The sequence below is a fragment of the Hemitrygon akajei genome, chromosome 3, assembly GCF_048418815.1.
Source record: "Hemitrygon akajei chromosome 3, sHemAka1.3, whole genome shotgun sequence".
NCBI classification, from domain to species: Eukaryota; Metazoa; Chordata; class Chondrichthyes; order Myliobatiformes; family Dasyatidae; genus Hemitrygon; species Hemitrygon akajei.
The window spans coordinates 205033787-205061152 of record NC_133126.1 but is presented as its reverse complement, the minus strand read 5'-3'; the positions used below and the strand labels follow the sequence as shown (position 1 = coordinate 205061152).

General features: G+C 48.3%; 1 protein-coding gene across 1 annotated transcript in view; it reads right to left on the bottom strand.

The window, feature by feature from the left end:
• Positions 1-4175: 4175 nt before the first annotated feature.
• LOC140725799 (claudin-1-like) overlaps positions 4176-27366 on the bottom strand; it is a 61794-nt gene continuing 38603 nt past the window's right edge. Inside the window, exons 3-4 of the mRNA XM_073041730.1 lie at positions 19235-19319; positions 4176-6648 (exon numbers count right to left, since the gene is read on the bottom strand). Coding sequence (XP_072897831.1) covers positions 6495-6648; positions 19235-19319 — 239 coding nt within the window. The 3' untranslated portion in view covers positions 4176-6494. The remainder of the gene's footprint in view (positions 6649-19234; positions 19320-27366) is intronic.

Here is a 27366-nt window from a genome sequence, read left to right as displayed (position 1 = left end):
CAGAACCTCATCCGTCTTCCTGCCTATGTCGTTGGTCCCAACATGTATCACGACTTCTGGTTGCTTTCCCTCTCGTACCAGGATGTCATGCACCCGGTCAGAGACATCCCGGACCCTGGCACCCGGGAGGCAACAAACCATGCGGGTGTCCTTCTCACGTCCACAAAATCTCCTGTCTGCTCCTCTGACTATAGAGTCTCCAATGACGACAGCACTCCTCTTCTCCGTCCCATCCTTCTGCACCACAGGGTCACACTCAGTGCCAGAGGCCCTGCCACCGTGGCTCACACCTGGTCGGTCGTCCTCGCCAACAGTATCCAGGATGGTAAACTTATTATTCAGGGGAATGGCTACAGGGGTGCTCTGCACTACCTGTCTACTCTCCTTCGCTTTCCCCCCTCGGACTGTCACCCAACGACCTGCTTCCGGCAGCCTAGGTGTGACTACCTCCCTATAGCTCTCATCTATGTCTGCCTCATTCTCCCTTATGAGTCAAAGGTCATCCAACTGCTGCTTCAGATTCCTCACACGGACCTCCAGATCGCCCAGCCGCAAGCACTTCTGGCAGATGTGACTCTGCGGGAGAGGGGAGTTCCCCCAAGTCTGCCACATCTCACAGGAGAGGCACATCACCATCTCAGGAGGCATTGTAAAGACTAACTGGGAACAAGCTCGTCCTCCGCCTCTTCTCGTCAAAGCCTCAAATCTCCACTCCTTCACTGGCCCACTCACTCGCTGGCCACTTTCCACAGGCCCTCGCTGTCTTACATTCCCCTCTCCATCACCCCACCATTTTATCTTACCCTTCCCTTCCTCTTGTATCACCCTCCCAGTCCTACTCTCCCGTCCCCCTTGTCACTCCTCCCTGTCCTACTCTCCTCTCCCCTCTTACTGTCCCCTCCCTCTTGACACCCCTCTTTGTCCTAATCACCCACTCTCTGTCCTACCCTCCCCTCCCCCTCCACATTGTCTCCTCCTTCTTGTCCTACTCTTCCCTTCCTCTCACTCCCCTCTCCTCGCCCTATTCTCCCCTGTCTCTCGTGATTCTTTCCCGGTCCTACTCTTTCCCTGCTCCCTCACCCCCATCACCCCTCCCGTCCCCTGTTTGTCATCCAAACTGGAGTTGGCGCTGCCCCCAGTGTTTGGTCAGCAGGAGGCAGTGTGTATTGTGTTCGACTACAGACTGCTGTAACGTTTATGTACTCGGTCGTGGACGGTATATTTCTGTGTGACTATATGTTTACGACTATCTCACATGTATTTTGTGCTGTGATCTTCACCTTGGCTCTGGGGTAACGCTGTTCATTTGGCTGTATCCACATCTGGTTGAATGACAACTTAAGAAGTGGAGAGGCTTTTTGAAAATCTTGTCAAGGCATGCTCACCTGGCTCGATGGTTCTGAAGATGTTTGGATGAATCACCAGGTTAGTTTCTTGGAGCTTGTTGTGGAGCACGGGCATGGGCAAACATGATTCACGTCACACCCACAAACACAGTGTTGTAACCTCTCTCATCCACCCAAACACAGGGCAGTTGGGGTGTGTGTGTCTCTGAGAATTGACTTCTCACCTCCAGAGGGAAGCTATGACACCCATGGCAGAGGATGGGGGTGGAGCTGTTTCTGAGAGGAGACTGCTCACTCCACAGGAGGAGATTATGAGACTCACGGGAGACACAATGGCAGAGGATGGGGGTGGAGCTGTTTCTGAGAGGAGACTGCTCACTCCACGGGGGGGATTATGAGACTCACGGGAGACACAATGGCAGGGGGGGGGGAGGTGGTTGTATTACTGAGAGGAGACTGCTCACTCCACAGTGAGAGATTATGAGACTCACGGGAGACACAATGGCGGGGGGTGGGGAGGTGGTTGTATTACTGAGAGGAGACTGCTCACTCCACAGTGAGAGATTATGAGACTCACGGGAGACACAATGGCGGGGGTGGGGGGAGGTGGTTGTATTACTGAGAGGAGACTGCTCACTCCACAGTGAGAGATTATGAGACTCACGGGAGACACAATGGGGGGAGGTGGTTGTATTACTGAGAGGAGACTGCTCACTCCACAGTGAGAGATTATGAGACACGGGAGACACAATGGCGGGGGGGGGTGGGGAGGTGGTTGTATTTCTGAGAGGAGACTGCTCACCACAGTGAGAGATTATGAGACTCACGGGAGACACAATGGGGGGGGGGGTGGGGAGGTGGTTGTATTTCTGAGAGGAGACTGCTCACTCCACAGTGAGAGATTATGAGACTCACGGGAGACACAATGGGGGTGGGGGGAGGTGGTTGTATTACTGAGAGGAGACTGCTCACTCCACAGTGAGAGATTATGAGACACGGGAGACACAATGGTGGGGGGAGGGGGGGAGGTGGTTGTATTACTGAGAGGAGACTGCTCACTCCACAGGGGGAGGTTGTTCAACCCGTGGTGTGTCTCTACCTGTAACCCCACCCCTGCCCCTAAACCTGCCTGGTGGTGTGAGTCCTGAGGCTCTTGTACCTTCTACCTGATGGCAGCAGTGAGAAGAGAGCATGGCCTGGGTGGTGGTGTCCCTGATGATGGATTCTGTGACAGCCCTCCGCGTAGAGGAGGAGGGGGCTTTACCCGAGACGGACTGAGCCATACCCACTTGTTTCTGTAGGTTTTCTGTTACACGTATGCCTCAACTTTCCTTGCACTAACCCAACCCAGAGAGACGGGATTTAAAATCCAGTTTGGAGCCCAGCTTCCTGGGAAGTTCAGATGCCTGCTGTACGAATGGCATCCTGCAAACAAGCCGATTCTCATCGTGAGCTCTTTATTACCCAGCCCAGGCACATGATGGCGGTAAGATGGAGGAGCTCTGCTGATTTATTACCCCTCTCAACCCCATTCTCCTATCTTCTCCCTGGAACCTCTGACACCCTGACTAATCAAGAACCTGTCGATTTCCGCTTTAAATAGAGCCAATGACGCGGCCTCCAATGCACGGTTTGTGGCAGTGAATTCCACAGGTTCATCACCCTCTGGCTAAAGAAATTCCTCCTCATCTGTTCTAAATGGATATCCCTCTTTTATGAGGCTGTGCCCTCTGGTCCTAGACTCGCCCACTCTAGGAAACATCCTCTCCACATCCACTCTATCCAGGGAGGGGGACTGAGTGGGGAGGGTAGGAGAAGATGATGAGGGGAGGGGAGAAGATGGAGTGGGGATGGACAATGGTGAGAATAGAGTGGGGAGGGGAGGGGGTTAGGGAGGCAAGGGTGAAAGAGTGGGGATAGAATGTGAGTGGAGGGGACAGGAAGGGGAATTGAATGGGGATGAGGGGGATGGAGTGTGGAGGGGGGTATCAAATGGGGTGAGGGGTGAGTGTGGAGGAGGAGTGATGGAGTGGGGAGGGAGAAGATGGAGTGGGGAGTGTAGGGGTGTTGGTGTGGGAAGGAGAGGGGGAATGGAGTGGGGAGGGGAGATGGAATGGAGTGGGGAGGGGAGAGGGGAAAATGAGTGGTGAGGGGAGGAGGAAATTGAGTGGGGAGGGGAGAGGGAAAAATCTTTTCTCCTTTACACTTGCGCACTGGAAATGACATTAAACTACCTTGAAATGCTGACAGCAGCTCAGCCAATGGAGACTTCCTGACGCACTGTGTTTTCACCGGAGTCTGTTTCTGTTCGGGGCTTGGGAGGGTCCCATTGAATGGGGGTGAGTACAGTACCTGTTTAACCCTGGGCACAGTTACTGTGAGTGAGGGACAAGTTCAGCCTGAAGCCACAGGACGTCGTAAACTCAGCCAGCTCCATCACGCCATCCCAGCGATGCCCCAGGAAGGCAGCTCTCATCATAATGCACCCCCATACCCAGGACATGCCCTCTTCTCGTTGCTACTGTCAAACTACAGGAGCCTGAAGACGCACACTGAATGATTCAGGAACAGCTTCCTCTCCTCTACCATCAGATTTCTGAATGGGCGATGAACCCATGAGCACACCCTCAGTATTTTGTTCTCTTTTTCCACTATTTCTGGGTGTAATTTATAGTATTTTTAATATGTATTGCATTGTACTGCTGCCACAGAGTGACTAATTTCACATTGTAGTGCAGTGATTCTGATTGAGATTCTGAAAATCACCCTTTCACACATACTCTCCTGAAGGAGGAAATTATTGTTCTTCTGTAAACTAAATGACAGGTCTTTTCTATTGTTCTAAAAGTAATCATTTATTGAAAAGTCCATTAAACAAGCAAAGCACAAAAACTTAAACGTAAACAATGCCCTTGAGTATCAGCAGATACAGGATTTATAAACAGCTCTGTGCAAAACACTCATATCCTGAAGAAGGTTAGAAGAATTTATAATTATCTCCACACCAGGAGACCCCAGTATTCAGTCAGAGCAGATGAACAGACCCCAGTGTCAGTAAAAATAGGAACTGCAGTGAACCCAGGAGACCCCAGTGCTCGGTAGGAGCAGGCAAGCATTGGCTCTGATACCTCAGCCTGAGAGATTATGTTGCAACTGGTCAGAAAATCCATTTCTCGTCATTTGCTGAATTTAAGAAGAAAGTTGAGCTCCAAACATCGTTGACAATATATGGATAAGAATCCTACTTCTTGATCCTTCAATTGATTGAAGGGTCTCGGACTGAAACATTAACTGTTTATTCCCCACCACAGATGCTGCCTGACCTGCAGAATTCCTCCAGCATGCCGTGTGTGTTACTCTGAATTCCAGCATTGGCAGAATCTCGGTTATTATGTGTTCAGAGAAAATTTTCAAGGGTGTTGCTGAGACTTGAGGTCCTAAACTATTGAGAAAGGTTCAATATGATAGGAGTTTATTCCCTGGAGTGTAGGTGAATGAGGGGATATTTGACAAAGGAATATAAAATTATGAGGTGTATCGATAGGGTAAATGCAAGTAGGCTTCTTCCACTGAGGTTGGGTAAAACTAGAATTGGGAGTCGTGGGTTAAGGGTGAAAGGTGAAATGTTTAAGTGGAACATGAGGGTGAACTTCCTGACTCAGAGGGTGTGGAACGAGCTGCCAGTGGAAGTGGTGGGTGTGGGTTCAATTTCAGCACATGAGAAGTTTGGATCGGTACATGATGGGAGGGGCATGGAGGGGCGCTGGTCTGGGTGCAGCTCAATGGGACTGGGCAGTTTATTAGTTCAGCATGGACTGGGGCCTGTTCTCCATCCTGGATGAAGAAATGCGATGAAGAGTTGCAATGATTCTGGGTTGCAGCGCTGTAGCCTTTGCATTTCTCCACAACGTGCTAACTAACCACAGGAGACCCGTTCCATACAGCAGTGCAAGGCCTCGGACCCTGTCCGAGTGTCCAGCGTTTAACAGCAGGCTGCCTCAGAGTTTGTTTGTAGGTCAGGACCGCACTCCCCCGCACCCTTCCTGGGGTTCTGACAAACTGAACTCAGGTCAGATCCGTGTGCCAACCTGTGTGAAGGTCCCTCCTGCTGGTTTGTGTTAGCATGCAGTGGAGGAGGCCAGGGACCGACATGTCGGAATGGGAAGGGGAAGTAGAATTGAAATGGGTGGCCACCGGGAAATCCCACCTTTTGTGGCAGACAGAGAAAATTGCTAGACAAATCCATCCTCCATTCTGCACCGGGTCTCACCAACGTAGGGGGACCATGTCGGAAACAGTAGACAACCCTTGACAGACTTGCCTCACCTGGAAGGATGGTTTGGGGCTTTGAATGATCGTAAGGGAGGGGTGTAAGGGCAGGTGTAACCAGGACAAGTGCCAGGAGGGAGATCAGTGGGGAAGGACGAGTGGACAAGGTGTGTGTGGACGCTGGAAATCCAGAACAACCCACGCAGAATGCTGGGTGGACTCAGGTCAGGCAGCATCTATGGAGAGGAGTGAACTGGACACATGCTACCATCTCTGGCAGCCGGAGTTTTGAAGAACCATAACTGATCATCAACAAGACAACTATGGAATGGACACCTCTGCTCCACCCTCTCATTGGACTTTCGTTGAGGTCGACACAAAAGGCAATGTAAATGATATGAGGGTGAATCAGAGTCTGGGCCAAAGTCTCCTGGGGTCCCTGAGTGCGACATTAAAAAGATCCCCCTCCACCAGTGACCTCAGATGCAGGCTTTGATACATCCAATCTCCCCTCGAAAGAAAACTGCTCCAGATACTATACGCTGCAGGAAAGCCTTAATATCTACATTCTAAATAATGAAATGGGAATTATTCAAGATTACTTGAAATGACAGGACAGTGTGTGATGGTCAGACATTGTGGGTTAAAATGGACACAGGTGGGGCCCAGACATTTGCTGTGGATACATCACTGTTAATGCTCTGAGATTAGAAATGGATTCCAGCAAGCTGCAAAGACCACCACACTAATACCCTCCAACAGAGATAATGCCCCTTCAGTCCCCACCTGTCCCTGTGGGGACCATCATCAGGGGTAAGACTTGGCAAAGCTCAGAGACACACAGGGTGTGCCCAGTCCAAAGGGGAACGTGGGCCAAGCTTACACGTAGTTCTTTGGGGCAGAGGGAGTTGATCGCGGGTACGGACGTCCCGAGGACCTGCCTTTGGTACAGGAACAGGCGAGGAAAGCTCCCCCCAAAATGGAGAGAGCAGCCGCTCCCCAGCCAATGAAGAGGGCCTGGCCGAACTCAAACCTGCAAGGGAAGACAGAACGAGTTCAAGTTTAATTTTCATTCAAGCATTCATGAATACAGCCAGACTTGAAATATAGCCCATGTCCAAGAACATTGAAAAAGTTACTGCCCACTCCACCCACCCTGTCGGTCACCTATTCACCAAGTTGCCATCAGGGAGACGCTACAAGTCCATCCCCACCAGGTCTACACGTCATCTCTGAAGCTTCATTCCTGTAGCTCTCAACAAACTCACTCAGGTGTGATACCCTGACTGTCCCTGAGCAACATCCGTTCAATGGCCTTCTCTGCTCTCCTTGTTCCGTGATAATTATGGAGTCTGTTCTTATGTTTACATTTATTTCAATTTGAGTATTGACGTTTGAACATGTGACCGTTCTGCTAACTGCAGATTGCTCGTGGCCATTTGCACTGTCGTCTTGTTAATTATTGGTCGTTGTGTTGTCTGTTCTGGTATCGTCCTGTGTTTTACGTTTGGCACAGAACTGCGATCAATTCTGGACAGTTTCACATTCTGGCAATAAAGACACAATGGTAAAATGGTCTGGTGAATCTCTTCTACAACACCTGCAACGTTGGTCACCGGTTGTGGACATCAGAGAGTGGACGGGAGAAGCAAGTAAACCAGAAGCACTGGATCAATCTTCATTGCTCTGAACTGAATGGCTGAGTCCTGCTTCCATTGCTCAGCTTATAGAACGTAGAACAGTCCAGGTCCTTCAGCCCACAATGTTGTGCCAACCTCTTAATCTACTCGAAGAGCAATCTAGCCCTTCCGTTCTACAAAACCCTCCATTTTTCTATCATCCATGTGCCTAATGTATCTGCCTCTGCCACCACCTGGCAGTGTGTTCCACACACCAACTGCTCTCTAAAGCTACATCTGACATCCCCCCACCCATTCTTCCCTCCAATCACCTAAATATTCTGCCCCTCATATTAGCAATTTTCACCCCGGAAAAAGGTTTCTGACTATCCGCTCGATCTTAGCCTCTTATCATCTTGCAATCATCTATCAAGTCACCTCTCATCTTCCTTCGCTTCAAAGAGAAAAGTTCTAGATTGCTCCACTTATCATCATAATACAAGCTCTCTAATCCAGACAGCATCCTGGCAAAACTCCTTTGCACCCTCTCTAATTCAGACAGCATCCTGGTGAATCTCCTCTGCACCCTCTCTAATCCAGACAGCATCCTGGTGAATCTCCTCTGCACCCTCTCTAATCCAGACAGCATCCAGGTGAATCTCCTCTGCACCCTCTCTAATCCAGACAGCATCCTGGTGAATCTCCTCTGCACCCTCTCTAATCCAGGCAGCATCCTGGTGAACCTCCTCTGCACCCTCTCTAATCCAGGCAGCATCCTGGTGAACCTCCTCTGCACCCTCTCTAATCCAGGCAGCATCCTGGTGAATCTCCTCTGCACCCTCTCTAATCCAGGCAGCATCCTGGTGAACCTCCTCTGCACCCTCTCTAATCCAGACAGCATCCTGGTGAATCTCCTCTGCACCCTCTCTAATCCAGACAGCATCCCGGTGAATCTCCTCTGCACCCTCTCTAATCCAGACAGCATCCCGGTGAATCTCCTCTGCACCCTCTCTAATCCAGACAGCATCCTGGTGAATCTCCTCTGCACCCTCTCTAACCCAGACAGCACCCTGGTGAATCTCCTCTGCACCCTCTCTAATCCAGACAGCATCCTGGTGAATCTCCTCTGCACCCTCTCTAATCCAGACAGCATCCCGGTGAATCTCCTCTGCACCCTCTCTAATCCAGACAGCATCCCGGTGAATCTCCTCTGCACCCTCTCTAATCCAGACAGCATCCCGGTAAATCTCCTCTGCACCGTCTGTAATCCAGACAGCATCCTGGTGAATCTCCTCTGCACCCTCTCTAATCCAGGCAGCATCCTGGTGAATCTCCTCTGCACCCTCTCTAATCCAGACAGCATCCTGGTGAATCTCCTCTGCACCCTCTCTAATCCAGACAGCATCCTGGTAAATCTCCTCTGCACCCTCTCTAATCGAGACAGCATCCTGGTAAATCTCCTCTGCACCCTCTCTACTCCAGGCAGCATCCTGGTGAATCTCCTCTGCACCCTCTCTAATCCAGACAGCATCCTGGTGAATCTCCTCTGCACCCTCACTAATCCAGACAGCATCCTGGTGAATCTCCTCTGCACCCTCTCTAATCCAGACAGCATCCCGGTAAATCTCCTCTGCACCGTCTGTAATCCAGACAGCATCCTGGTGAATCTCCTCTGCACCCTCTCTAATCCAGGCAGCATCCTGGTGAATCTCCTCTGCACCCTCTCTAATCCAGACAGCATCCTGGTGAATCTCCTCTGCACCCTCTCTAATCCAGACAGCATCCTGGTAAATCTCCTCTGCACCCTCTCTAATCGAGACAGCATCCTGGTAAATCTCCTCTGCACCCTCTCTAATCCAGGCAGCATCCTGGTGAATCTCCTCTGCACCCTCTCTAATCCAGACAGCATCCTGGTGAATCTCCTCTGCACCCTCTCTAATCCAGGCAGCATCCTGGTGAATCTCCTCTGCACCCTCTCTAATCCAGACAGCATCCTGGTGAATCTCCTCTGCACCCTCTCTAATCCAGACAGCATCCTGGTAAATCTCCTCTGCACCGTCTGTAATCCAGGCAGCATCCTGGTGAATCTCCTCTGCACCCTCTCTAATCCAGGCAGCATCCTGGTAAATCTCCTCTGCACCCTCTCTAATCCAGGCAGCATCCTGGTGAATCTCCTCTGCACCCTCTCTAATCCAGGCAGCATCCTGGTCAATCTCCTCTGCACCCTCCCTAATCCAGGCAGCATCCTGGTGAATCTCCTCTGCACCCTCTCTAATCCAGACAGCGTCCTGGTGAATCTCCTCTGCACCCTCTCTAATCCAGGCAGCATCCTGGTGAATCTCCTCTGCACCCTCTCTAATCCAGACAGCATCCTGGCAAAACTCCCATATGCTACCTATAATCAGGTGACCAGAACTGAATACAACATTCCAACTGTGGTCAAACCAGTTTTATAGAGCTACAACATTACCTTGCAGCTCTTGAACTTAACTCTTAGACTAATGAAGGCCAACACACCATATGCCTTCTTAACCACTCCATCAACTTTTGGAATCCGTGGACATGGACCCCAAGGTCCGTTCCTCCACACTGCTGAGAATCCTGGAGCAGATGGTATAGGAAAGTATGTAATTGGGGGAGCAGGGATTATGCTGCTATTAGCAGGATGATCTGGGGATTTCGATGTTTCAAAGGGGACAGGGAGGGAGGTAAAACAAGCTGAGGGAGTGGCAGTGTTAATCAGTGATGACATCTGGGTCATCATCTCTGAAATGCTCTCCCACAGAGAGCTTCCATGGGCAATAAGTGAACTCAATTCCATTTCTAGCTCTGTAATTATTTACTGGTTCATTAAGGTTGTTGTGGATGATGAAACTGATGGTTTTGTGGTTTGCAGTGTTATGCCGTTGGCCCCCTCCTTTGTGAAAATCGCAAGAACTCTAGTTAAGGGGGGTCAACTGACCCAAGAGAGAGAGACGTGCGGAAGACCACGTTCTCCCAAGAAGCAGAATAAAGGTGACTTTGACTATTGTCTCATGGAGACCATGTGAAAAGCCCTCGGGCAAAGTGGGCTGGTTGAGAGAGAGATCGCATTACCTGCAACTTGATTGACACCTGCGATCCCGTGAAGAAGTATAAAGGCGGGTCTGAGGGGAGGACCCTCAGACGCACCCAGTAGACGCACCCAGGAGACACGAGATCGATTCCCGTGGGAGCGGGACGCCATTTTGAAGGAAGCCACGTGCGTTAGATTCCGAATTTGAATCTGTGGCTAAAACCAACGAAAGACTGCTTTTAAATAACAACGGGGAAGTCTGCTCCCCTAGTTCCAAGGATTTGCTCTGCCAAGACGACGGGCAAGTGTGTATCTTTTCTAAGTTGTCTCTCTCTCTCTCTCTCTACAACGTGAAGATCCCAGCGGTTCCCAAAAGGAAAAGCCGGCAAACTTCTGAGTGACTCTTTATATTTCCGTTGGACTCAGTATTAACCCCTAGACAACTGTAGAGCTTATTTCTGATTGATTATGGTTACACCGGTGTTTTAGATTGAGTTTTGACGACGTGTATGATCTGAATGTTTTGTATTAACCATACGTTTGTGCCCTTGTTGAATAAAACGTTTGAAAATAGTAGCATCCGACTCAGCTGATCCATCTATCTTTGCTGGTAAGTTACCTGGTTACGGGGTTTTCGTAACAAGTGGGGTTCTCGTCCTGGATTTGAAACCAAACGGGAGGGTCAGTGAATCGGGCTGTAAGTCCAAACTTAAATCTGGTTACGCAGGTAGCCAGACGGGAAACCAGCAAAGATGGATGTGGAGGAATTTAGGAGAAACCCGACGGTAGAGGCGCTAGGGAAGGCTACAAAATCAGACTTGGTAAACTTGGCGCAGGCATTAGACCTCACAGCGGTGAAGCCAGCAATGAAAAAGCAGGAAGTGCGAAGGGTCATACAACAGCATTACGTTGGGAAGAAGGTGTTTGCAGCTGAGGATTTGGAAAATATTCCCGAAAGGAGATTAGCGAGTGGGACAGATCAGGCAGAGTTGGAGAAAGCAAGGCTGGAACATGAGTTTAAAGTAAAGCAGCTAGAAGTAGAAGCAGCTGAGAGGGAAAAAGAAGCCAAGAGAGCTGAGAGGGAAAAAGAAGCAGAGAGAGCCGCGAAGGAAAGGGCTGTGGAAAGAGAGCATGTGTTCAAACTAAAGGAATTAGAGATAAAACGGGATCGCGAGCTCCAGCTAAAGCAGCTAGAAGTAGAAGCAGAAGAGAAACAAAGGAGCCATGAATTGGAGCTGGACAGGCGAAAGCAAGAGCGAAGAACTCAAGGGGAAGAGAGACAGGAGGGGTTTGATATTAGTCGGGCGTTGAGGTTGGTCCCCCCGTTCGAGGAGACGGATGTTGATAGTTATTTCTTGATTTTTGAGAAGGTGGCAAGGAATCAAAAGTGGCCCAGAGAGCAGTGGGTGGCGTTGTTACAAAGTGTGTTACGAGGGAAGGCACAGCGGGTATATGCCGCGCTGCCCCCAGAAAGGGACGGAAATTATGCTCAAGTAAAGGAGGCCATTCTCCGAGGTTACGAGTTGGTACCTGAGGCGTATAGACAAAGGTTCCGAAATTTAAAAAGAGGATGGAATCAAACGTATACCGAGCTAGCCCATGAGAAGGGTGTGCTCTTGGACCGTTGGTGCACAGCTGAAAAGGTGGCCGAGAATTATGGGCGTCTCAGGGAGTTAGTTTTGATTGAGGAATTTAAAGGTTGCGTTCCGGAAGAGATCCGAATGTATTTAAATGAGAGGACGAATCAGTCCATCTCAGAGATGGCTAGGGTCGCAGATGAATATGCCCTAACCCACAAGACAAAGTTTTCCTCGCCAAAAAGTTACCCGAGAGACCGTCGGAATGGTAGGGAAAGTCCGCCGGCTAAGGGAGAAACTCCGCCGGGAGCTAGCACAAACAGTGAGGATAACAGACAGGAAACCTGGAGATCTCCTGGTTTAAACTGTTTTAATTGTGGAAAGGTGGGTCATATCGCATCAAACTGCTTTGCTCCGAGAAAGGAGCCAGAGAGGGAGAGAGCAGCGACCCCTATCGGGCGTGCAGTGGTAATCAGGAAATGGACAAGAGGGCCCCAGGTAGATGGAGTACCGGAGGGGCGGGAGACATTTAGTTCCGAAGGAACCGTGTCTTTGAGGAAAGGGGACCCCCCCATCCCCGTACGAATTTGGAGAGACACGGGGGCAGAACTATCGTTAATTAGCCGTAATGTGTTAAAATTCGGCCCTCGGACGGGGGAGGTTGCCCTGAGAGGAATCGGGAACCAGACCGCGGTCGTGCCTTTGCATAGGGTCTTTCTCGATTGTGAGTTGGTGTCGGGACCTGTGGAGCTAGGAGTCCTGCCGGAGTTACCGGGGGAGGGCGTGGACCTCCTGTTGGGTAATGACCTCGCGGGTGGGAAGATGGGAACCGCCCTGATAGTTGAGGCCCTGCCCATGGAGTCCCCGAGCTATCGCGCATGCGCGGTCACTCGCAGCCTGTCGAGAGCGGCGGCTGGGACAGCGCGCAGTTTGAAATTGGCCCAGACGTTTTTACCGACCCTACACCACGAGGGTTCAGAGGGTGGTAAAATGGAAGGTAGTAAAGTAAAAGGGGGTAAGGGCGAGGAGATAGCTCCCCCCTTAGTGAAGAGAAAGGTCCTAGAGGTAGGAAATAAAGATGAGAAACGGATAAAGCTGTTAAAACGTCCAGAGTTGGACGTGGTTGATCTGTCTGGTTTGGCAGAATTGTTTGGAGAAGTTGAGAGTTCTAAAGATGTTCTCGATGGTCCCGAGAGTGAAATGAGGGCAGTCTTAGAGGAGGAGGGTATCCTTGCTGTGTAGAAGTCAGCTGACATGGCCGAGGAGGTTGTTTCAGCTCGCAGGGTTGCGCCTTCCCCAACAGGGGGCTGCCTGGAGAGTAACTGGAAGGAGGGGGGGACGTTAGAATTTGAAAAAGGTACGGGTGTTGAAAGCCTGGAAGAGGCCAATGTCCCGTTTGAGTGTGTCCAAGATGGGGATGCACATGGTGCTGAACCTAGTCACGGAACTCAAGGGAAAGGGGAATGTGTAGTTCCCAAATTGAATGAAGAAAATTTAAAGGCTGGACTGATATCAAAAGCAACAACCAGGCTACAGAGACAATGGCTTGGTACCACAAAGCCTGTGAATCCATTACAGGTTGAGTTGGAAGGTAAAGGGGCCCCACACGCTATTGTTATTCCAGAGTGTGGTGTGAAAAGGCAGAATTTGAAATGCTGTCTGAACAAAGCGGGATCGCTTGCGGATCTTAAATTGGAAACTAATAGCATGACGGGTCCTGAAGAGAAAAACGACAAATTGCCTAAAATTAAGGAATTGGGTGGTCTAAGTTTGGAACACGCTGATAAAATAACTCCTATGAAAGGAGCGGGCGAAAGCCTATTTCGCCAGGGTGCCCAAGATCGCCACGAGGGAATTAACCGGAAAAGAGGCGAGGGTTAATGGGGGCGCGATTTTTAAAATAGCAGAAGCCAGTTTTAAGGGGTTTTGACAAAGTATGTGAATAATAAAGACAACACCCATGGAAGCTTGACTGTTAAGTTTGAAAGTAACATAAAAATTTGTCTTTTGCATGAACCTTTGTAGATGTATGTAAGCTAAGATCACACCTCCTTAGTTATGTTGCTGAAGAAAGCAAATAAATAAGGTGGTTATTGAGCTGAAGTTTGATGCTACCAGGCGTTAGTATGGCACATGAGGTTAAGGTATTAAAGAAAGGGGCACTGTACTTGTTACCTGTTTAGATACTGACTTGAATGTATAACAGTAGTACTCTGTGAAGAGAAAAGCTTGTGTAGTATGTAGATTCAAAAAGAAATCCAGTGTCAACCTGTTTTTAACCACTGGTTAAAAACCCATTATGGGGGGAGGTGTTATGCCGTTGGCCCCCTCCTTTGTGAAAATCGCAAGAACTCTAGTTAAGGGGGGTCAACTGACCCAAGAGAGAGAGACGTGCGGAAGACCACGTTCTCCCAAGAAGCAGAATAAAGGTGACTTTGACTATTGTCTCATGGAGACCACGTGAAAAGCCCTCGGGCAAAGTGGACTGGTTGAGAGAGAGATCGCATTACCTGCAACTTGATTGACACCTACGATCCCGTGAAGAAGTATAAAGGCGGGTCTGAGGGGAGGACCCTCAGACGCATCCAGTAGACGCACCCAGGAGACACGAGATCGATTCCCGTGGGAGCGGGACGCCATTTTGAAGGAAGCCACGTGCGTTAGATTCCGAATTTGAATCTGTGGCTAAAACCAACGAAAGACTGCTTTTAAATAACAACGGGGAAGTCTGCTCCCCTGGTTCCAAGGATTTGCTCTGCCAAGACGACGGGCAAGTGTGTATCTTTTCTAAGTCGTCTCTCTCTCTCTCTCTCTCTCTCTCTCTCTCTACAACGTGAAGATCCCAGCGGTTCCCAAAAGGAAAAGCCGGCAAACTTCTGAGTGACTCTTTATATTTCCGTTGGACTCAGTATTAACCCCTAGACAACTGTAGAGCTTATTTCTGATTGATTATGGTTACACCGGTGTTTTAGATTGAGTTTTGACGACGTGTATGATCTGAATGTTTTGTATTAACCATACGTTTGTGCCCTTGTTGAATAAAACGTTTGAAAATAGTAGCATCCGACTCAGCTGATCCATCTATCTTTGCTGGTAAGTTACCTGGTTACGGGGTTTTCGTAACAGCAGATAATACAAAGATAGGTGGAGGGGCAGGTAGTTTTGAGGAAATAGAGGCTACAGAAGGACTTAGACAGATTAGGAGAACGGGCAAAGAAGTGGCAGATGGAATAGAGTGTTGGGAAGTGTATGGTCATGTACTTTGGTATAAAGAATAAATGGCTTATCATATGAAGAGCATTTAATGGCTCTGGGACTGTACTCACTGGAATTCAGAAGAATGAGGACTGGCCTTATTGAAAACTTTCAAAAGTGGAAAGGCCTCGATAGAGCAGATATGGAGAGGATGCTCCTGGAAGTGGTGGAGTCTAGGACCAGAGGGCACAGCCTCAGAAGAGAGGGACATCCATTTAGAATGGAGGTGAGGAGGAAATTTTGTGGCCAGAGGGTAGTGAGTGGAATCTGTTGCCACAGGTAACTGAGGAGGCCAAAACTCTGGGTATATTTAAAGTGAAAATTGATTGGTTCTTGATTAGTCAGGGTATGAAAAGTTACGGGGAGAAGGCAGGAGAATGGGGTTGAGAGGGATAATAAATCAGCCATGATGGAATGGTGGAGCAGACTCGATGGGCTGAATGGCCTAATTCTGCTCCTATGTCTTATGGTTTTAGCCAAGGGTGGTATTGGGGAGAAGCTCCCACTACCTATTAAATGCTCCCAATGGCATGTGTTTCAAATAGCCTCTGATGAGCAAGTCGGGCTCCTGGCCTTTACGTGTGGCTTAGCTACTGAGCCCTGACAGAGCAGTTTCTACTGGCAGGAGAAGGGAAAGAGATGGGCTACAGAACCTTACAGCTGGTTGCTTTGGGCATTTGGGGCTGCTCAGCCATGGATGGTGGCTCATCTAGGACAAAAACTCTGATATGAAACCTCCACTGTCATTCGGCTTTACCCAGTCATGGGACAGGCATTGGGGGTAAATCCCAAGGGAAGAAATCAGAGCTGGAGTCCCTAATAGAGTCCGACGTTGCGTTCCATGCTGACTTGACGACTCCTAAGATGCCACTGGTGCCAAACTGAATTGGTCTCTGCCGCTCATTTTGATTCATCAGCTGTGTGGAGGGGGCGAGCCTGCTCTCCATATTACACTGTCCTGGTTTGTGTATCACGTAGAGAGCTGGGACATCACACCCACGGTCGACGCTGACCAACGGAGGCCTCACAATATTATTGACTGGTGGAAAACGAGGGCCGGGCACTGGCTCCACGACATTCTGTTGGTTTAGAGGCAACAAGAGTCCTATCCACAAGGCCAGTACAGATCCCATTTGGACTCAGTGCCATTACCTGCTCACTCCCTTATCAACGTCCCCTCGAACCTACTCAGATCCCTGAGGGAGGGGGATTCCCCTGCCTGCACTGCACTCTCTCTGAAACCCTGTTTCCATTTATACTGCCTCACATGTGAAAGGATCTGTGTAGGAAACTGCCCTGTGAAGGACAGGATGCTCCACAATGCGTGGTGAAAAATGCCCAACACATCACCGGCACCAGCCTACCCACCATCAAGGACATATATACGGAAAAGTGCCAGAAAAGGGCCAGTAGCACCATGAAGGATCCCACCCACCCATCGGGGGGGACCATGTAGCATCCACACCAGCACCACCAGACACAAGAACAGTTACTTTCCCCAAGCAGTAACCTGATCAACACCTCCACCCACTAACCCACCCCTCCACACCCCCAACCACCACTACTTTATCATTTCCTGTCAGAGTCACCTTATGTACAGACAATCCTGTGCCTAGTGTCACTTTATGGACATATAATCATAATGAACCTGGTCAGGTGTCAAATCTCTCAGTGGGAGAGCATTTTGAAGATAGTGATCATAATTCTATCTCCTTTACCGTAGCATTGGAGAGAAATAAGAACAGAAAAGTTAGGGAAACATTTAATTGGAGTAAGGGGAAATATGAGGACCTCAGGCAGGAACTTGGAAACATAAATTGGAAACAGATGTTCTCAGGGAAATGTACGGAAGAAATGTGACAAATGTTCAGGGGATATTTGCGTGGAGTTCTGCATAGGTACATTCCAATGAGACAGGGAAAGGATGGTAGGGTACAGGAACTGTGGTGTACAAAGGCTGTTGTAAATCTAGTCATGAAGAAAAGAAAAGCTTACAAAAGGTTCAAAAAACTACCCGGTAGGTAAATATAGAGATCTAGAAGATTATAAGACTATCAGGAAGGAGTATAAGAAGGAAATTAGGAGAGCCAGAAGGGGCCAGGAGAAGGCCTTGGTGGGCAGGATTAAGGAAAACTCCAAGGCATTCTACAAGTATGTGAAGAGCAAGAGGATAAGACATGAGAGAACAGGACCAATCAAGTGTGACAGTGGAAAAGTGTATGGAACCGGAAGAGGTAGCAGAGGTACTTTGCTTCAGTATTCACTATGGAAAAGGATCTTGGTGATTGTAGTGATGACTTGCAGTGGACTGAAAAGCTTGAGCATGTAGATATTAATGAAGAGGATGTGCTGGAGCTTTTGGAAAGCATCAAGATGGATAAGTCACCGGGACCAGACAGGATGTACCCCAGGCTACTGTGGGAAGTGAGGGAGGAGATTGCTGAGCCTCTGGCAATGATCTTTGCATCATCAATGAGGACAGGAGAGGTTCTGGAGAATTGGAGGTTGCAGATGTTGTTCCCTTATTCAAGAAAGGGAGTAAGAGATAGCCCAGGAAATTATAGACCAGTGAGTCTTACTTCAGTGGTTGGTAAATTGATGGAGAAGATCCTGACAGGCAGGATTGATGAACATTTGGAGAGGCATAATATGATTAGGAAGAGTCAGTATGGCTTTGTCAAGGGCAGGTCATGCCTTACTAGCCTGATTGAAATTTTTGAGGACGTGACTAAAGACATTGATGAAGGTAGAGCTGTAGACGTAGTGTATATGGATTTCAGCAAGGCTTTTGATAAGGTACCTATGCAAGGCTTATTGAGAAAGTAAGGAGGCATGGGATCCAAGGGGACGTTGCTTTGTGGATCCAGAACCGGCTTGCCCACAGAACGCAAGGAGTGGTTATCGATGGGTCATATTCTGCATGGAGGTCGGTGAACAGAGGTGTGCCTCAGGGATCTGTTCTGGGACCCCTACTCTTTGTGATTTTTATAAATTACCTTGATGAGGAAGTCGAGGGATGAGTTAGTAAATTTGCTGATGACATCAAAGGTTGGGGGTGTTGTGGATACTGTGGAGAGCTGTCAGAGGTTACAGTGGGACATCGATAGGATGCAAAACTGGGCTGAGACGTGGCCAATGGAGTTCAACCAAGATAAATATGAGGTGGCTCATTTTGGTAGGTCCAATATGATGGCAGAATATAGTATTAATGGTAAGACTCTTGGCACTGTGGAGGATCAGGGGGATCTTGGGATCCAAGTCCATAGGACACTCAAAGCTGCTGCGCAGGTTGACTCTGTGGTTAAGAAGACACATGGTGCATTTGCCTTCATCAACCGTGGGATTGAATTTAAGAGCCGAGAGGTAATGTTGCAGCTATATAGGACCCTGGTCAGACCCCACTTGAAGTACCGTGCTCAGTTCTGGTCGCCTCACTACAGGAAGGATGCGGAAACCACAGAAAGGGTGCAGAGGAGATTTACAAGGATGTTGCCTGGTTTGGGGAGCATGCCTTATGAGAATAGGTTGAGTGAACTTGGTCTTGCAGCGATGGAGGATGAGAGGTGATCTGATAGAGGTGACAAGATGATGAGAGGCATTGATCGTGTGGATAGTCAGAGGCTTTTTCCCGGGGCTGAAGTGGCTAGCACGAGGGGGCATAGTTTTAAGGTGCTTGGAAGTAGGTACAGAGGAGACATCAGGGGTAACTTTTTTTACACAGAGAGTGGTGAGTGCGTGGAATGGGCTGCCTGCAACAGTTGTGGAAGCGGTTACGATAGGGTCTTTTAGGAGACTTTTGGATAGGTACATGGAGCTTAGCAAAATAGAGGGCTATAGGTAAGCCTAATTATTATCTAAGGTAAGGACATATTCAGCACAACTTTGTGGGCTGAAGGGCCCATATTGTGCTGTAGGTTTTCTATGTTTCTAATCAAGCTATCTAATATATTTATATTTATTGTGTTTTCCTCCATTGTTTTTTTGTGCTGCATCAGATTCAGAAACACCCCTTTCAAATCCATTTAAACTGAATCAAAACCGTTGCTGTGAGAACATTGCCCAATTGCGTGGCAGAAGATTGAAGGCTTTGTTCCTATTCCATGCAAAGCTTACCGGCTGTTGACTGGGGCTCTGGGGTCGTAGAATTCCTGCACAATGTTGTTCCCGTACCATGCTGTGGCGATTAGCGCGAGGAGACCTGCGAGATGGGAGAGGAACGTTAGATTTTCCGCATCTTCAAAGCAGGCAAATTCAAGTTCATGTTTTTGGTCATCTGACTGTACGTATATACAACCAAACTAAACAACGTTCCTCGGACCACAATGCACTCACAAAACGAATCACACACAACAGATAAAACAAAATATTACCACAAACTAAAATCATGCAGCCTGCAGCACAGGTGAACAGTAACCAGCTCGCTTTCCTCATGACGAGACCTCGGTGGTGGCAGGGCATTCATTAGTCTCACAGCCTGAGGGAAGAAGCTGTTACCCACTGAGAGTGTGAGTTTGCTCTGGTTGCCCTGGTTTCCTCCCACATTCCACGGACATACGGGTGAGGGGTGGTGAGTTACGGGTAAGCTGTGTTACCCTCAGAAGCATGCCAGCACTTGTGGGCTGCCCCAGCACATCCTTGTTTTGTGTTGGTCGTTGAGGCAAACGATGCATTTCACTGTACGTTTCGACGATAGTGAGAATAGGAATAGGATGAGGTGGAGGACAAATGCATGGCTGAGGGATTGGAGTAGGGGCAGGGATTCAGATTTCTGGATCATTGGGACCTCTTTTGGGGCAGGTGTGACCTGTACAAAAAGGACGGGTTACACTTGAATCCCAGGAGGACCAATATCCTGGCGGGGAGGTTTGCTAAGGCTACTCGGGAGAGTTTAAACTAGAATTGTTGGGGGTGGGAACTGAACTGAAGAGACAGAGGAAGAGACGGCTGGCTCACAAATAGAGAAAGCTTGTAGACAGTGCGAGAGGGAGGATAGGCAGGTGATAGAGAAGGGATGCACTCAGACTGAAGGCTTGAGATGTGTCTATTTTAACGCAAGGGGTGTTGTGAACAAAGCGGAGGAACTTAGAGCGTGGATCAGTACTTGGAGATATGATGTGGTGGCCATTACAGAGACTTGGATGGTTCAGGGACAGGAATGGTTACTTCAAGTGCCAGGTTTTAGATGTTTCAGAAAGGACAGGGAGGGAGGCAAAAGAGGTGGGGGTGTGGTACTGTTGATCAGAGTTAGTGTCACGGCTGCAGAAAAGGTGGACGCCATGGAGGGATTGTCTACGGAGTCTCTGTGGGTGGAGGTTAGGAACATGAAACTCAGAAAAATAGCAACATAGAAAACCTACAGCACAATATAGGCCCTTCGGCCCACAAAGTTGTGCCAAACATGTCCCTACCTTAGAAATTACTAGACTTCCCCATAGCCCTCTATTTTCTAAGCTCCATGTACCTATCCAAAAGTCTCTTAAAAGACCCTATTGTATCCACCTCCACCACTGTCGCCAGCAGCCCATTCCACGCACTTACCACTCTCTGAGTAAAGAACTTACCCCTGACATCTCCTCTGTACCTACTTCCCAGCACCTTAAACCTGTGTCCTCTTGTGGCAACCATTTCAGCCCTGGGGAAAAGCCTCTGACTATCCACACGATCAATGCCTCTCATCATCTTATACACCTCTATCAGGTCACCTCTCATCCTCCTTTGCTCCAAGGAGAAAAGGCCGAGTTCACTCAACCTATTCTCATAATGCATGCTCCCTAATCCAGGCAACATCTTTGTAAATCTCAATAACTTTACTGAGTGTTTTTTATAGTAACAAGACATAGAGGAGCAGATAGGGAAACAGATCCTGGAAAGGTGTAATATTAAGAGTTGTCGTGATGAGAGATTTTAATTTCCCAAATATCAATTGGCATCTCCCTAGAGCAGGGGGGTTAGATGGGGTGGAGTTTGTTAGGTGTGTTGAGGAAGATTTGTAGATAAGCCTACAAGAGGAGAGGCTGTACATGATTTGGTATTGGGAAATGAACCTGGTCAGGTGTCAGGTCTCTCAGTGGGAGAGCATTTTGGAGATAGTGATCACAATTCTCTCTCCTTTGTCATAGCATTGGAGAGAGATAGGAACAGACAAGTTAGAAAAGTGTTTAATTGGAGTAAGGGGAATTATGAGGCTATCAGGCAGGAAAATGGAAGTTTAAATTGGAAACAGATAGTCTCAGGGAAAAGTACAGAAAAATGTGGCAAATGTTCAGGGGATATTTGTGTGGAGTTCTGCATAGGTATGTTCCAATGAGACAGGGAAGTTATGGTAGGGTACAGGAATCTTGGTGTACAAAGGCTGTAATAATTCTAGTCAAGAAGAAAAGCTTACCAAAGGTTCAGAGAGCTAGGTAATGTGAGAGATCTAGAAGATTATAAGTCTACTAGGAAGGAGCTTAAGAATGAAATTAGGAGAGCCAGAAGGGGCCATGAGAAGGCCTTGGTGGGCAGGATTAAGGAAAACACCAAGGGATTCTACAAGTATGTGAAGAGCAAGAGGATAAGACGTGAAAGAATAGGAGCTATCAAGTGTGACGGTGGGAGATTGTGTATGGAACCAGAGGAAATATATACAGGTACTTAATGAATACTTTACTTCAGTATTCACTATGGAAAAGCATCTTGGTGATTGTAGTGATGACTTGCAGCAGACTGAAAAGCTTGAGCATGTAGATATTAAGAAAGATCATGTGCTGGAGCTTTTGGAAAGCATCAAGTTGGATAAGTTACCAGGACCAGATGAGATGTACCCCAGGCTACTGTGGGAGGTGAGGGCGGAGATTGCTGAACCTCTGGCAATGATCTCTGCATCATCAATGGGGACAGGAGAGGTTCTGGAGGTTTGGAGGGTTGCGGATGTTGTTCCCTTATTCAAGAAAGGGAGTAGAGATAGCCCAGGAAATTATAGACCAGTGAGTCTTACTTCAGTGGTTGGTAAGTTGATGGAGAAGATCCTGACAGGCAGGATTGATGAACATTTGGAGAGACAAAATACGATTAGGAAGAGTCAGTACGGCTTTGTCAAGGGTGGGTCCTGTCTTACCTGATTGAATTTTTTGAGGATGTGCCTAAACACATTGATGAAGGAAGAGCAGGAGATGTAGTGTATATAAATTTCAACAAGGCATTTGATAAGGTACCCCATGCAAGGCTTATTGAGAAAGTAAGGAGGCATGGGATCCAAGGGGACATTGCTTTGTGGATCCAGAACTGGCTTGCCCACAGAAGGCAAAGAGTGGTTGTAGGTGGGTCATATTCTGCATGGAGGTTGGTGACCAGTGGAGAGCCTCAGGGATCTGTTCTAGGACCCCTACTCTTTGCGATTTTTATAAATGACCTGGACAAGGAAGTGGTGCGATGGATTAGTAAGTTTGCTGTTGACACAAAGGTTGGGAGTGTTGTGGATAGTGTGGAGGGCTGTCAGAGGTTACAGTGGGACATTGATAGGATGCAAAACTGGGCTGAGAAGTGACAGATGGAGTTCAACCCAGGTAAGTGTGAATTGCTTCATTTTGGTAGGTCAAATATGATGGCAGAATATAGTATTAATGGTAAGACTTTTGGCAGTGTGGAGGATCAGGGGGATCTTGGGGTCTGAGTCCATAGGATGCTCAAAGCTGCTGCACAGGTTGACCCTGAGGCTCAGAAGGCACACAGTGTATTGGCCTTCATCAATCGTGGAATTGAATTTACGAGCTGAGAGGTAATGTTGCAACTATATAGGACCCTGTGTTGGTGCATGGCCTACCGGATAAGGCATCGGTCTAGTGATCTGAAGGTCACTGGTTCGAGCCTCAGCTGAGGCAGCGTGTTGTGTCCTTGAGCAAGGCACTTAACCACACATTGCTCTGTGACGACACTGGTGCCAAGCTGCTTGGGTCCTCGTGCCCTTCCCTTGGACAACATCGGTGGCGTGGAGAGGGGAAGGCCTGCAGCTTGGGCAAATGCCAGTCTCCCATACAACCCTGCCCAGGCCTGCACCCTGGAAAACTTCCAAGGCGCAAATCCATGGTTTCACGAGACTAATGGATGCCTAAAAAATATAGGACCCTGGTCAGACCCCACTTGGAGTACCGTGCTCAGTTCTGGTCGCCTCACTACAGGAAGGATGTGGAAGCCATAGAAAGGGTGCAGAGGAGATTTACAAGGATGTTGCCTGGATTGGGGAGCATGCCTTATGAGAATAGGTCGAGTGAACTTGGCCTTTTCTCCTTGGAGTGATGGAGGATGAGAGGTAACCTGATAGAGGTGTATAAGATGATGAGAAGCATTAATTTTGTGGATAATCAGAGGCATTTTCCCAGGGCTGAAATGGTTGCCACAAGAGGACACAAGTTTAAAGTGCTAGGAAGTAGGTACAGAGGAGATGTCAGGGGTAAGTTTTTTACTCAGAGAGTGGTGAGTGCGTGGAATGGGCTGCCGGCAATGGTGGTGGAGGCGGATACGATAGGGTCTTTTAAGAGACTTTTGGATAGGTACATGGAGCTTAGTAAAATAGAGGGCTATGGGTATGCCTAGTAATTTCTAAGGTAGGGATATGTTCAGCACAACTTTGTGGGCCGAAAGGCCTGTATTGTGCTGTAGGTTATCTATGTTTCTATGTACATGTGACAGATAAATACAGATAATCTTCTGTCCTCTTAATATCAAAGAAAATACTAAAAGCTTTTTTAAGTATATAAAGGGAAAAAGAGAGTCGAGGGTAGATACAGGACCAATACAAAATTACACTGGAGATATTTTAATGAGAGATACAGAGATGGCAGAGGAACAGTGGAAGACATCTGCCGTATACCGGACATTCAAGAGTGTCAGGGAAGTGAGGTTTGTGGAGTGAAAATTACGACTGAGAAGGTACTCAGGAAGCTTAATGGTCTGAGGGTGGATAAATCTACTGGACCTGATGGAATGCACCCTCGGATTCTGAAGGAAGGAGCTGGAGAGATTGCGGAGGCATTAACAATGATCTTTCAGGAATTGATGGATTCTGGCATTGTACTGGATGACTGGAGAATTGCAAATGTTACTCCGCTATTTAAGAAGGGTGGGAGGCAGCAGAAAGGAAACTATAGACCTGTTAGCCTGACATCAGTGGTTGGGAAGTTGTTGGAATCGATCGTTAAGGATGAGATTACAGAGTACCTGGAGGCACATGACAAGATAGGCCAAAGCCAGCACGGTTTTCTGGGAGGAAAATCCTGCCTGACTAACCTACTGCAATTCTTTGAGGAAATTACAAGCAGGGTAGACAAAGGAGATGCAGTAGAAATAAATGAGCAGACTATTATTTAGATGGGGAGAGAATTCAAAATGCAGAGATGCAAAGGGAATTGGAATCCTTGTGCAAGATAGCCTAAAGGTTAACTTCCAGGTTGAGTCAGTTGTGAAGAAGGCGAATGCAATGTTGGCATTCATTTCTAGAGGTATAGAATATAAGAGCAGGGATGTGATGTTGAGGCTCTATAAGGCACTTGTGAGACCACACTTGGAGAATTGTGCACAGGTTTAGGCTCCTTACTTTAGAAAGGATTTATTGACAATGGAGACGGTTCATAGAAGATTCATGAAAATGATTCCAGGAATGAAAGGGTTACTGTATGAGGAACGTCTGGCAGCTCTTGGGTTGTATTCCCTGGAGTTCAGGAGAATGAGGAGGGATCTCATTGAAAAGGCCTGAACAGATTAGATATGGCAAAGTTATTTCCCATGGTAGGGGATTCTAGGACAAGAGGACACGACTTCAGGATTGAAGGACGTCCATTCAGAATGGAGATGCGCAGAAATTACTTTAGTCAGAGGGTGGTAAGTCTGTGGAACTTGTTGCCACAAGGCCAAATCATTGGGTATATTTAAGGCAGAGATAGATAGATTCTTGATTAGCCAGGGCATCAAAGTGTATGGGGTGAAGGCAGGGGAGTAGGGATGACTGGAATGGTGCAGCAGACTCAATGGGCCGAATGGCCGACTTCTGCTCCTGTATCTATGGTCTCTTTCTACAGGGGCATCCGTACTGGCTGCATCACTGCCTGGTATGGGAACTGTACCCCCCTCAATCACAGGGCTCTGCAGAGTGGCCCAGCGCATCTGTAGTTGTGAACTTCCCACTATTCAGGACACTTACAAGGACAGGTGTTTAAAAAGGGCCCGGAGGATCACTGGGGACCCGAGTCACCCCAATCATAAACTGTTCCAGCTGCTACCATCCGGGAAATGGTACCACAGCATAAAAGCCAGGAAACAGGCTCATGGACAGCTTCTTCCACCAGACCATCAGACTGATTAATTCACGCTGATACAACTGTATTTCTATGTTATATTGACTGTCCTGTTGTACAGACTATTTATTACAAATTACTATGTTTGCACTTGCACGTTTAGATGGAGACTTAACATAAAGATTTTTACTCCTCATGTATATGAAGGATGTAAGTAACGTCAATTCAATTGAATTCTAACCATTGGGGGCAGCCCACAAGTGTCAGCCAACATTCTGGCGCCAACACAGCCTGCGGACCACAGTCAGCTGGCAGACTGTTTGGGCTGAACCCCATCCTGACCATGCCTCCCAATCCAAACTGGGCCAGTCTGAACCGGCATGGACTCCAGCCCGGCAATCCTATTAAACTAGAGCAGGTGGCCAGGGAAAGGGTGGGTCTGATCAGAGTCGATCTGTGCACAACGGCATGGGTTGTATAACTACTTCCTGTGCACATTCCACATCTGGGGAATGTGGAGAGTGAAATTATTTTCAGGCAATGGAGGCTTTGGCAGGCTTGAAGGTGGATAAATCCCCAAGGTAGTGTACTGTTAGCGGCCGGATTAATGTCCCAAAACTATGTGTAAGGGGTTTATACGTTCTCCCCGTGATTGCTGGGCTTCTGGGGCCCTCCCACAGCACAAAGACGTACCGGTTGAAGTTAGTGAGTTGTGGGCATGCTGTGTTGGTGCTGGAAGAGTGCTGACACTCGGGAATGCCCCAGCACATCCTTGGATGCAAACCACACATTTCTACACTTGTTTCGATGTTTCGATATACATATGACAAATTAAAATTAATCTGAAATTGAGGTCTATTGCCAGGTAAAGCAAACCATCATGGAATACTGGTGTCAGTGGAGGGACAGGAAGTCCCAGGGATGCTCTGTTTGGAATGGCTGCAATGCTCCTGTATTCACTTTAATACAAGAAGTCATAATTTTAAGGTGAATGCTGGAAGACACAGGGGGGATGTCAGATGTGGCCATGTTACATTGACGTGGGAAGACGTGGCGACACTTATGGGCTGTCCCAGCACATCCTCTTCTCTGCTCATTATTGACACAAACAACACAATTGACTGCATGTTTTAATATTTGTTCTCTTGTTATGTGCTGTGTCGTACAATGTGGGCAATTTTCCATGACCATGATTGCTCTTGCCACACTTTTCTGAGGAAATAGTTTGCCATTGCCTTCGTCTGGGCAGTGTCTTTACAAGACGGGTGAGCCTAGCCATTCTCAACACTCTTCAGAGTTTGTCTGCCTGGCAGTAGTGGTCACAAAACCAGGACTTGTGACAACCATCACTTGCTCCCATGGCTTCACATGACCCTGACCAGGGGGGTAAGTAGATGCTACACCTTGCCCAAGGGTGATCTGCAGGCAAATGGAGGGAAGGAGCACTTTACTCCTCCTTTGGTAGAGAAGTATCTCTATTCACTATCTTAGACCTCTGGTGAGACACATCTCCACCCACCACCTCACACCCTCCTCTGGTAGAGACACATCTCCACCCACCACCTCACACCTCCTCTGGTAGGGACACATCTCCACCCATTACCTCACACCTCCTCTGGTAGGGATACATCTCCACCCACCCCCTCACACCTCCTCTGGTAGGGACACATCTCCACCCATCACCTCACACCTCCTCTGGTAGGGACACATCTCCACCCATTACCTCACACCTCCTCTGGTAGGGATACATCTCCACCCACCCCCTCACACCTCCTCTGGTAGGGATACATCTCCACCTATTACCTCACACCTCCTCTGGTAGGGACACATCTCCACCCATCACCTCACACCTCCTCTGGTAGGGACACATCTCCACCCATTACCTCACACCTCCTCTGGTAGGGACACATCTCCACCCATTACCTCACACCTCCTCTGGTAGGGACACATCTCCACCCATTACCTCACACCTCCTCT